We start from the raw sequence: 13,168 nt of genomic DNA on the forward strand, positions 1-13,168 counted from the left end.
GCCAGCCACCCGTCGAAGAAAACTCATTTCGGCCGCTTATATTTGCGACCTTATTCTTTCGGTCATGACCCACACTTCATGACCATAAGTGAACGAAGATCTTTCGGTAGACAAAGGATTCTCCAACGCACGTTACAATAGTTTTGCAACCGTTTCATGGCTCAACAAATAACAGTGATTAGCGTGCCACTTTGTTAGCCTGCTAAATGGAAAGAGCAGACAGACTAGACAGAATAGAACATCATTATAAATGATGGTTCTCTACCCTGCATACCAAGGTGAACACTCACACAGACACCCACTCCAACAACAAATTCCCACGCAGAGGCGTATTCACAATAAGGCCAGGCCAGGCCGATGTCTGTCCAAGTCTCAATCTCGCCTGTCCTTGAAAACAGTGATAAAAAAAGAAAGAGACAAAATCGCCAAACTTAGAACAATGGGACAGCATGTTGCTCCAACTTGCTTGTCCATTCGCCCCTCAGTGTACAAAGAGTAAAAAGTGCACGAAGAACTACAATGACAACCTCTCTCCTAAATAGTCTGTGTCTCCTAGCGTTTGAGAGAGATTTAACTGAAGGTCTGAATAATAATCGCCATTATATAATAATAGTATAATAAAGTATCCTATAATCTAAGTAGCTAGTTAACCAAGATTGTGACAAAAAACAGAGGGAGAAAGGAGAAAGACCTTGTTTTTTTTAGACTGTACTACTGTATTAATGTATCCTCCTCCTTACTGACATGGTTGCACTATTGGTGAGATGCGAAAATACTTTTCGCTGTGCTGTACTTGTACTGTACATTGACAATAAATTGAATCTCATCTCATCTCATCTAATTAACGTTTCGATGTGTTCTTGTTGCTATGCCAACTTGTAAGTTACTGCTCCAACCTGTACTTACAAATGCACCACTTAAACCCATATACTCAGTAAAACAGACCTGAGTTGTAACTAGCCAGCTCTTGTTTCCTTCTGCAACAAGTCTCCTTGCCAGAAGTAGCAGATCTACAAGCTCACAACGTGCCACAAAGCAATGCGTTGTGAGCACTTCCCCACGGAATAGGGGGTGTTAAGCGTGCAACCATACATAAATACGCAGAGACGCAAACAACACAGGAAGGTGCTCTTCAGAACAGAGCCTGCAGAGTGATGTACAGTATGTCTGTGTGGCATGGCACACCCAGCCATTTGATGTGCTTACAAAAGGACCCACAGTGCATTACCAGCACATTACTGCACTGCACTGCTCTGCACTGCCTGGCACCTTCCAATCAATGAGGACAAACTCACTTAGTGGAGTCAAGCACTCCATACAGTAGTCACTCCACCAAAAGGAGTGCAAGGAGAGGAATCAACTCCCCCTCCCCCTGCACATACTGTAACTCCACGGGTAGGAACCAAATGGACCCTGTAACTCAGAGTGTACAAATGGAACCAAATCCACTCTCAGAGTGAAATCAACATTGATTTTACAATATAAATTGGGGTCCCAGAGAAATGCCATTCAATTGGAATCCGTAGCCTAATGCATGTCAAACTTGGGGTCCTTGAAATTAAAATGGTTGAGAATCACTGTTAGAGCCATACAATTCTTCTCTTATGGGGGTCTCTGGCATATCTTTTCAAATGGGGGTCCGTGGGCTGATAAATGTCAATTTAGGGGTCCTTGACATGAAAAAGTTTGGGAACCAGTGCAGTACTGTACCTCCACGGACTGTGAGCCATCATGTACCCCATCCCACATACACTCGCACTCAGGACGTAGGGGTGGAGCAACAGTTAATTGAACTCAATGGACTCCATAGCACCATCGATTGCACTGCACTTGAGCTTATGTTATGATTCACAAAAGATATTGCACTAATCATATGCCAGCGCAGACACGTCCTTGGGAGTCCATGACATGAAAAGGTTTGAGAATCACTGAGCTACTTTGTAGTACACCGATACAGAAAATGGACGATCTACAAACTCAGACAACGTGAAGCTTGTTGATCTCGATCAATTTTTAATTTCCTTTTTTGTGTGACTTTTTCACTATAATGGCTAAATGGCATGCCCAAAACAGTGATGCCAGTCCATGACGTTTTGCAGCACAATGTGGACACATTGAACCTCATGCCTCATTCATGACGTTGAATGAGGCATGAGCATCATTCATGGCATGAGACATTTTCGATTCATTGATTCGACTATAAGAAAAAAACATTAAAGATGAAGAAAGAAAATATATAAATATTCTTCTCGATTCGATTAACCTACACGAGCAATATTAAGTCGGATAGAGTTTATACGTGCTGGTTTCAATATATTTCAGTGAAAATGAACAGTATTTTACCTTCTCGCTCTCCTTCTTCTTGGGCAGTCGGCTGTACTTGACCATGGCGGCCTCATGTTCTGGAAGAGGTGAGGATTAGGAGGAACCAATCCAAAGGACAGTGAAGAGAGGGGAGAGAGGAAGTAGTTCAGATCATCCTTATCTGTCACATCCACTGCCGGATGTGACACATAAGGATGATTTATACTTAGTTGCAGTATACAATATACTAATAGAGCGTAGATCATAGAGGAAATCATTCTTAATTTGCGTCGTACAAAGCCAACTGGAGTTGTGACAAATCATGACAACAAACACAATTGTTTGGGCCGAACAGATAATTAGAAAGAAGAAAAAGACGGCAGGATACACTCCTTTGTTGTTTTTCTTCTTTGTAATTATTTGTTTGGCCCAAAATATTGTGTTTGTTGTCATGATTTGTCACAACTCGAGTTGGCTTTTTACGACGCTTAAAATGTCTTTAAATAAATACTTTTTGAAATGTCTATGGGAAAAATGCATTAGGAATTATTTCTGCAACTGCAACGCTCTATTGTACTATAGCCAAACTACAGTGGGCTTTAGATAGCCTATCTTTTGTGAGTCAACACTTACCATCACTGGCAATGCCAAATATCTCCCTCAGGGTGCTTACCTCTGAAATATAGAATATTCAAAACATAAGTAGACAGATGGTCTAGAACAGGTTTGTCTGGCATTAGAGGTGTTGCAATAGTGTGTGTGTGTGTGGGGGGGGGGGGGGGGGGGGGAGTGGAGAACATTGTGGTAGATTGTATTAGGTACCAAAGTTCACTTCACACTTTATGAAGTCATAGAACAGCTTTTCGGAAATGCTGAAGAATTGCTCAATATTCTTAGCTTTACCCGGCCTGTATTTTCATTTCGATTCACTCTCAGTGCATCTGGGAGGGGCCAAATGCACATGGTGGTGGCCAAAGTGGGACTCTTAGGCTCATATACTGGATTGTGTGTGTGTGTGTGTGTGTGTGTGTGTGTGTCTACCTGTGAGATCCTTCTCTCTGAACTGGATCAAGGGGAAGACCATGCTGTCGGCCATCTGGGTGGCCAGATCGCAGTGGAGCGCGTTCATCTGGAAAATAGAGACCGTATGAATCCGATGATTCCACAAGGTATTAACCCTATCCCAGATTACCACGTGATAACGCGTCAAGTGATTAATTAGGTGTCTCTGACTACGACGTGATTTCGCGTCGTTCTCGTTTTTTACTAATATGTCGATCGGTTGGTCGGTTGGATGTGGAGAAAGAAGCAAAGCCAATTCTTGCCACGATAAATGTGCAGTACAATTATTTTATATTGTAGCGTGCCTTATAGGCGATCTGATCTGAATGTTCGCTCCTTTTATTTACTGTCTACAAAGACGGAGAACAAACATGCATCGTTTACTGAAGCAACACGTGGTTATGATGACCTTGCTACAAGCGATCGGAGGGGGGACGGGGAGTGAAGCTAACAGTAGCGTATTTATATAATATTTGTATGACGTTTCATTGACGTATGAGTTTGCATGATAATCGCATTCATGTACATCACGATTGTACATTGTTTAGCGTGTCACCGTGTGATGATGATGATGATGATGATGACAATGATGTCAGATAGCCTACGTACCTTTCCCTATAAGATGGCTCTCTGCCAGCTTATAGGGAAAGGATAAGCCACGGTACAATAAATTAATTTGATCGCTAGCAGCAGGGTAAAAAACAATGTCCTTGGATGTGTTTTTTATCAAAACTGTGTTTCTTCATAACAGGTTTTTGAGATACATGCATGAATAGACAAGGTACTGGTAAGACTATGTAAACATGGTATATATCAAAATGTGCGTTAGAATGTCTAATTTTATCCCAAAAAAGTTTCTATCATGTTCCAATTCAGAGCTATTGTCAGTTTTAGCTGGATTGGTCATGACTGACCATGCTATTTATAGATGGCAAAATATCTACAGTGGTACATGTGAGAAACTTTTTTTTTTAATTGAACTAGACAACCCTTTAAAATGAGATATTGCATGGGTATGTACGCCCAGCAGAAAAAAAGTTATTTGGAAAATAAAACTTCAACCGGGCATAACTTTTTTTGTTGTCCTAGAAACACTACCCAGTGTAAATGCAGGCTCTTTTAAATGGCTTCCAACACAAAAACTAAACATTTTATCAACTCAGTTAATTTATTTCCTGGAAGCAGACAGCTTTCTCTGAAGGTCTTTCGTTGTCGCACATTCACAACAGAGAATTTTCAATAAATCATTTAAAAACGCCATTCTGCCATAGAGAACCCTATCTACTACATTGAAATCCCTTGAATAGATCTGGCAAAGAGTTAAGCACCGTACAAGGGCACAGGCAAGTGAATACAAATACCCACAATTTAGTTTAATGTGCTGCTCTTGCTGCCAATTACTACTACAAAAAGCTGCATAAATCATATCATATTTAGCTGGAGTGGGCTTAGTACAACAGTATGCACTGTGTGCATACTGTTGTACTAAGCCCACTCCAGCTAAATATGACTGACACGCACACACACACACACACACACACACACACACACACACACACACACACACACACACGCGCGCACACGCACACGCACACGCACACGCACACGCACACACACACTTACCATTGTTGTACAACAGTGCTCTTAGCTGGAGAGCATTAAAAACTGCCACCCGTAACTCTAATATTAAAACTCTGAACCAAACCACGCATAAACAAACTGTCAGGAATTATGCCACTAATGCCTTTCAATGAGACAGATTGCAACTCATCCAACACGGGACACATTCACTTCAGCTGAATGATTTAGCAAGGGTCAAAAGGTCATGGGATTTGGTGCAGTAGAAAAGCTGTTTTCCCGCAGTGTGATGCAGTGGTGGGAGAAAAGAAATACTCTTGATGTGTTACTGCTACTGTATTCAAGGTCTCAAATCTTGGCTATGAGACATAGCTTCGTTACGTGCGTGACGAATGCACGCACGTGCAGTTTGTTTGTGTTCAAAGTGACAGAGACACGGGCAGCAAAGCTCGTGGCTTATTTCTAACCTGTAATGTTTTCAGATAAATATTTTAGCGTGCTGCTGAAGTTTAAAACGAGTAATACACTGTCTGGATGTCATCTTGAATGGGATTACAAAAACGGAGTTCTAGAAACAGCTGTGTTTGGACGGATGCGCAGAGATGGGGATAATTCAGGTGAAAGAATCAACATTTGTATTGCCTCTGATTCATGTGAGCCTCGACACGTCATCACGCATCACGTTTCCTTTAAAGGAAGTAAATAAAATTGGATTTGGCATCCATTGTTATGTGTAGGTATGCCCATATGATGACTTGATTTGAAGTATTGTCATATTTTGAGGTAATCAAAACTGTTCATATCAAGGACCCCCAAACTGATAAGACAATGAGAGAAGATTTCTGTTAGATTAGATTTTTGTACAGATCTGCTATTTTTGCAATTTGTCTGACCTTATCGAATATACAGTAAACTGGACTAAAACTAAGCATTTTGAAAAAATAAACAATAAACCAGCAAACCCGCTTTAAAAAACAATTCAAGAGAGAGAGAGAGAGAGAGAGAGAGAGAGAGAGAGAGAGAGAGAGAGAGAGAGAGAGAGAGCATAATACACAGTATACACTCTATGCTCACACACATGTATGATTGAATTGCTAACACAACTCTCACCTCCCCCACAGTTTTGGCGAAGTGCTGCAGTGTTGTGATGACCTCCTCATCGCCCTTTCCAAGGGCAAAATTCTAAACAGACAAATCAAGAGCAGGGAGAGACATTCTAAATGAAAAGATGTCAAGTTGCTAAGATGGTGGTTCTCAAACTTTTTAATTTCAAGGACCCCCATAGAGTAATAGGGGGTTCACACTGAGACAGACTGACACGCTGAAAATAGGGAATAGCTAGCTTGAAAGTGGTTAATAAGTGTGTTGCTCTGGGACACGAAGTCTGGAGGAGCCTGCTGCACATAACACCAACCAGACAGTCTGGAGGAGCCTGCTGCACATAACACCAACCAGACAGACCAGCATCAGTCTGGAGGAGCCTGCTGCACATAACACCAACCAGACAGTCTGGAGGAGCCTGCTGCACATAACACCAACCAGACAGACCAGCATCAGTCTGGAGGAGCCTGCTGCACATATCACCAACCAGACAGTCTGGAGGAGCCTGCTGCACATAACACCAACCAGACAGACCAGCATCAGTCTGGAGGAGCCTGCTGCACATAACACCAACCAGACAGACCAGCATCAGTCTGGAGGAGCCTGCTGCACATAACACCAACCAGACAGTCTGGAGGAGCCTGCTGCACATAACACCAACCAGACAGTCTGGAGGAGCCTGCTGCACATAACACCAACCAGACAGTCTGGAGGAGCCTGCTGCACATAACACCAACCAGACAGACCAGTCTGGAGGAGCCTGCTGCACATAACACCAACCAGACAGAAGTCTGGAGGAGCCTGCTGCACATAACACCAACCAGACAGACCAGCATCAGACTTTCCCTGTGTGAAGTGCGGAAGGGAGTGCGAATCCCGCATTGGTCTACTCAGACACACTGACCGCTGCACCAAAAGCAGAAGAACCCCTATCCAGAGCGCGACCTGACGGATGCCAATGATATAATAACGTGATCCGTAGACGATCGATCGATGTCATCAGACTATAAAACAAACACTATTGTTGCAGAGTGTTCTCATAGATCAATTACCTTCTTCTCATAGTCCAACAACTGCTGGGAGAGCTGCTCTGTGGCCAATCCCATCTCACTCTGAGGGGGGAGAGAGAGAGATGAAGTAAGAAAACATGATCTTTTATAGATAGATAGATAGATAGATAGATAGATAGATAGATAGATAGATAGATAGATAGATAGATAGATACTCCTTGGGCTAAAAACGTGTGATGAGGTCAGCACATTTTGGGGAATTTGGGAACATTTGGGCAAGTGGCTATGGCCGTTTTTAGCCCAAAGAGTGTTTTTTGTGCAAAACCAATGCTTGAAATGGATTCAGAATCATGTTTGACATGTCACATACTACATCATAAAGCATAATGAAAATGTGAAAATCTTGTCTTATATAGGATATAAATGGTATGGTCACATATAAACCCCTATTAACCCATTTAGACCGTAGGACATGTGGAAATGTCATAGCTAATCCAACCGACGGATTGCTAGGACACATGATATCAAACGAGAGAAAAATATTCAGATTTTTTTCCTTTTTTGGGGGGTTGGCCTCCTGCACCATACTCCTTGCTCTTCACGCATGCGCGTTGCCGTTCACTTCCCTGTATACGGCTCAGAAAGAATGCCTCGTATCTCCTCCTAATCTAGGGAGCTCTCCGTGGTTTTGACCAGATGCTAAACTCTTCATTTCTGACTTCAACATGCCTCTCGTTCAAAATATGAACGCGAGGGATTATTCAGCGACTTTAACGTAATGATGAGGTAAGAAAGCAAAAACATTTCTCCCGGTTTTTGTCCGGAACGGAAGGGGGGTGGGGGGGGGGGCTAACAGAGTAAAAGTGACCATATCTGCACAGCACCCCAAGCTGTTATTTTGAAAGAAATCTCGGCACTAATTGTGTAAGTAAAATTATGTATCAGAATTATAGCCAATTTCCAGTTTTTAGTGATTAATTATGCCAATTACTCAATTTCTGACGAAATGGTGAATCATATTACTCCGCATACAGCAGAAATAGATTCAGCACGTACAAATCATGTCAAAACAACACATTAAGCACAATGATTTATCAGAATTATAGCCAATTTCCAGTTTGTAGTGATTCATTATGCTAATTACTCAATTTCTGACAAAACGGTGACTCGTATCACTCGAAATGGATTCAGTACATAAAAATCATGTAGAAACAACACTAAGTACTTTTCTGCGAGAATGCCTACAGGCTTCAGGCTTTTGGCATTTGGGGACTAGTCTAATAGTAAGAGCAGCTATCAATTTAGTTACTATTTCAGTAGCACAGCACTGATTATCAGTCAGTGTAGGATTGCAGCCAATAGACACACGGTGTGTGTGTGTGTGTGTGTGTGTGTGTGTGTGTGTGTGTGTGTGTGTGTGTGTGGTACCTGAGCACCAAACACCCTCTGCATGGACTGCAGCAGCTGGTTAGTGTAGTCTGTAAGGGTCCCGGCATCCTCCTCAAACACACTAAGCAGAGAGCGAGTCTGTGGAACAATACAAACACCTTGTTAATCAATGACATTAAATGATGCGTACAGAGTATAAAGGTGGTGGGCCCTCAGGCGCTATACCTGCCCATCACCAGAGACTGGGGGTTCGGTGCAACAAGTTAATCAAACTAATAATTGATTAATCGATTATGAGTTTAGTTTAGAATAGTGAAAATAGCAGATCTACAAGCTCATGACGTGTCACATCGGCTATTTTGCAAGACAACTGTATGAACATTTACATAAAGGTAGGGCTTTAAGTGGTTAATCAGACTACTAGATCATAAAATGCGCTTCTCAATTATTCGATCACAATGTTTTGGGAGGAAAGAAAGGTGTGATCTGACAGGAGTGCCAGATACACAAACAAAACATCCTGTTTGGGTGTTGTAACTTTCTCTTGAGTTGACAGGTGTGGCAAACAGGTATGTAGGTAGGTACTAGGTAGATAACAATGAAGACACACCCAGTGGCCTTATTCCATAAACACTTTGCATGTATTTGCAGACAGAAAGTAAAGTCATTTTCAAACCAAATAAGTAAGACATGCAGACTTGTTGAAAAGCTGTAAATCTGAGGCTCGATTTAGAAGAATGACCAGTGGGATTACTGGAATACAGGTTGTTCAGATGTGGGTTATGCAACAAATGGCACAAACTAAGCAGAACATAGTCCACTTGTATCTAGTAACAAACGACCTAGTGTATACTGTTGTGTCCAAGAGAGCCTCTACTGTGAAGGAGTGCATGCAACAAAACATGCCTCCAGTGTTTGTTCCACTTATGTAAAGATCAGCTGTGTGTGTGTGTGTGTGTGTGTGTGTGTGTTGTACTTTACAGTGAAATACTTCAAAAGACCTATAAGCTACTTGATTACAAGAACGCTTGCCCCAAAACACGGTCGCCCCGGTTCAAATCCAGCGACCTCTGAAGGCGGAACGGTCGGACAAATCTGGCAACCTGAGAACGGTCAGACTCACAAATCCAGCGACCTCGGAATTGTCGGACCCACCAGGTATTTCTGGCCACCAGAACATACAACTTGGGAGTCCTTGACATGAAAAGGTTTGAGAATCACTGAGCTACTACTTTGTAGTACACTAATACAGACAATGGCCTGATCTACAAACTCAGACAATGTGAAGCTTGTTGATCTTGATTCTTTGTTAATTGACTTTTTTATTTTTTTTGGTTTAGTTTGACTGTAATGGCATGCCCAAAATAGGGATGCCAGGTTGAAAGTGATTAAAGGCTGAAATGAAATCCATAACATTCATGTCCTATTTGGGATTCGAACATGAACCTCTCATACCACGCGGGATGGGAGAGCAAACATTTACTGCTATTTCAAGATGAAATCTCTGCTTGGCCAGGGTAGATATTGCTGCTTCAGGCAGTATTGCTTGTTGTCAATCAGTCCTACCAAGACATACATCCAAACAGAAAGGTCCTATAAGTGATTTAATTAAACAACGTTAAACTCACCAGCTGTACAGCTGTATTGCAGCTTGAATTATCCTCTATCCACAAAGTTTTTGTTTCATGAAATAAAATCCACATGTTATGAGCTACTTTCTGTCAAAAGATTCCGTACAGGTGATCTAAGTCTAAGTGTTGGAGTTTGGAAGTGCTTGTTGGAAATCACTCAACGACGGTCCTTCATAACACCCGTTTCGAACTTGCACATAATAATGCAGGTTGCAGCAGCACCTCCTGTCATAAAAACGAGTGCTTCCAAACTCCAACACTTAGAAAAATAATCACCTGCATGAAATGTATTAGAAAGTAGCTAACGTGACGTGTCAATGGTGGATTTGCATTGAAAACATACGAGATTTCCAGCTGAGATTTCCATACAGCTGCAATGTTCTGGAGTTTAATACAATGAATCAGATATGACTTTTCTGTTTGGATGTATGGGCTGTCAAGGGTTGGTGTTGCAACTCTAGATTCCAGATATTAAAATCACACCTGTGTGAAGTGAGTGGTGCAACTCCGTGTGGGGGTCCCCATATGGACCCCGGAACTTCCAGACCCACAGGAACGAGCCCAGGGTGGCGGCCCGGTTCCGGCAAGCCGCCCCGCGTTCGAAACGGTCCAGAAATGACAGTTAGCGTGTTGGGGTCTTAGAGACGGCACCCGATATCTCCCCTCCCAAGTTGCTCAAAAGCGCATGTGGCGATTTCACTCCCCCTTCCGGGTAGGAACAGAGTGCATTCTGGGATTGATTGGGCCAAACACATGAACGCGCTGGCCGCTGACTATCATTGCACGCGTTCAGCATTCACGTGTCATCATGAACGTGCGCAATGATAGTCAACGGACTAGCGCGTTCATGTGTTTGGCCCAGCACTGCAATACCAAATTCGGCCAATATGTCCATTTCGCCTCCCCGCCCCCTCCCAACCCCCAATATAAATTGACTGCTACAATTTCCGCTGCCATCGGTGTATGAATGTGTGTGTGAATGGGTGAATGTAATGCACAATCTATGTAAAGCACCTTGGATAAAGGCGCTATATAAATGCACCATTTACCATTTACCATTTACCAGCCATTCAGTTGCAAAAAAGGATTTTTTTTTTAAAAGAAATATATATATTTGGGAACCCCCCAAAATAATTTGGCGACCCCCTGAGGGGTCGCGACCCACGGGTTGAGAACCCCTGCAGTACAGTACAGTACAGCCCTGTACACTAGGATACAGCACAGTACTGTACAGTTTGGTAAGGCACAGCACAGTACAGTACTGTACAGTTTGCTACAGTACAGTATGGCACAGTACAGTAAAGCACAGTATGGTACGGTTCGGTACAGTACGGTACAGTATTGTACAGTACAGCACAGTACTGTAGCCTAGTCTGTAGGCTACAGTAGAGTACAGTACAGTACGGTACAGTATGGGACACTATTGTACAATACAGTATGTACAGTACCGTACAGTACCGTGCAGTACTGTACAGTACAGGGAAGTACAGTACAGGGAAGTACAGTACAGATGAGTACAGTACAGTGGAGTACAGTCCAGTACAGTACAGTGGAGTCCAGTCCAGTCCGGTACAGTACAGTACAGTACAGTACAGTACAGTACAGTACAGTACAGTACAGTGGGGAACAGTACAGTAGAATACAGTACAGTACTCATCTGTACTGTACAGACAAGTACTAGGCGCTAGGATGTGCGGGCCAAAGGCCCGCGAAATTCTAGTCATCATCATAGAAGATGGACATGATTCCTGATGCATTAGTATCAGCATGGCCCTTTATCCAGCAAGTAGCTGATGCAACAACAGCACATTCAATGAAATACAAATAAATTAAACAAAAACATCATAATGGCAAATTAGCAATAATATCACAATTTAGTGGGCCTATGCTCTCAATTCACAATCTGTATCAGAATTCAGTATACTCTGTTGCTGCTGCTGGCTATGTTTCAATGGAATGGATGACAGCGCAGCAATAGCACTGAAACCCCCTCCCAGTCCCACACACACAGTGACAGCCGCAAGCTTGCAGCAGGCCCACTTTGGGTCCAGAAAGGTCTCGGCCAGGGAAAGTCATCAAAGACGCCTCAGACAGACAGATTAGATCAATAGGTTTACGACAGAATCAGAATGGCTGCGATTACGAACCGACACAGTCGTGTTTTACAGTCTATTCACTCATTGCTACTTGCCAAAAACAGGGACCAAATTAAGCTCCGATCAGTCCTTTTTGGCGAGCGACACCGTCCTACCAGGGAGTATATAAATGCGGATGGATGATCAGACAGATCATTGGGATGGATGCGCCCTCCGCCCTGTTTAATCATCGGTGCAGGGAAGAGGGAAGCCCTTTCCATTCTCCAGCGACACGCAAATAACACCAACAATATTGTTTGTCACTAAAACATGCCGCGACTCGTCACCAAACGTCGGCACGCATAATAATAATAATAACAATAACAATGAAAGCTGCTGTCATCGACTAGCGCTTACGGAGCAGCAGGAGTTGATTGCAGTGCTAGCTTACTGCTTTTCACACAAAATCATGTCTTCTTTACCGTGTTGTTAAGCACATAACGTCCTACCTGAGGACTGTCCTGTAAAGCGTCCTCTAAAAGCAATTTGTGATGAACAGCCGGCATCTTGTGTCAGCGGCGGAGAGGAGAGAGAGAGAGAGAGAGAGGAGAAGGGAAAGGAAACCCGGCCGGGGGCTTGAATTATTCAGACACTGTGGACTCTGTTTCCCAGAGATCCGTCGGGGACACGTAGGCGGTGCTTCGTGCTTCCCTTCCTTCCACTGCAGTTCCACTGGCCTCTCAGAGCGACCAGCGGCAGCTAGTAGTGGACGGTCAGTCAGTCAGGTCAGTTGTTGTTGTTTTTGATTGATTGATTGAAGAATGTATTAACAGTTTGCAGAATTACAGTACATTTCAAGCACAAACTCAATACAAAGGCTGTTAACTGTGAGTGGACGACCCAATTAAGCATTACACTTGTTTCCAATAGGGTCCACCATGTTCAAATCATCAAAACATTTAGAGACGTACAAATAGACACTTCTATAGACAGAACAGGAATTCATCTTGTAACTTGT

The 13,168-nt window shown here is 42.9% G+C and overlaps 1 protein-coding gene across 2 annotated transcripts in view; it reads right to left on the reverse strand.

Moving 5' to 3' along the window:
• appl2 (adaptor protein, phosphotyrosine interaction, PH domain and leucine zipper containing 2) overlaps positions 1–12,839 on the reverse strand; it is a 37,235-nt gene extending 24,396 nt beyond the window's left edge. Inside the window, exons 1-7 of one of the 2 annotated variants that reach the window (XM_079501808.1) lie at positions 12,660–12,838; positions 8,484–8,582; positions 7,098–7,157; positions 6,055–6,126; positions 3,346–3,433; positions 2,938–2,979; positions 2,344–2,402 (exon numbers count right to left, since the gene is read on the reverse strand). In XM_079501808.1, the coding sequence (XP_079357934.1) occupies positions 2,344–2,402; positions 2,938–2,979; positions 3,346–3,433; positions 6,055–6,126; positions 7,098–7,157; positions 8,484–8,582; positions 12,660–12,716 (477 nt within the window). In that variant the 5' untranslated portion in view covers positions 12,717–12,838. Of the gene's footprint in view, positions 1–2,343; positions 2,403–2,937; positions 2,980–3,345; positions 3,434–6,054; positions 6,127–7,097; positions 7,158–8,483; positions 8,583–12,659 lie in introns of both variants that reach the window. The other variant, XM_079501809.1, reaches the window with a different exon arrangement.
• Between the last annotated feature and the right edge of the window lie 329 nt (positions 12,840–13,168).

The sequence above is a fragment of the Electrona antarctica genome (assembly GCF_951216825.1).
Source record: "Electrona antarctica genome assembly, chromosome: 5".
NCBI lineage: Eukaryota > Metazoa > Chordata > Actinopteri > Myctophiformes > Myctophidae > Electrona > Electrona antarctica.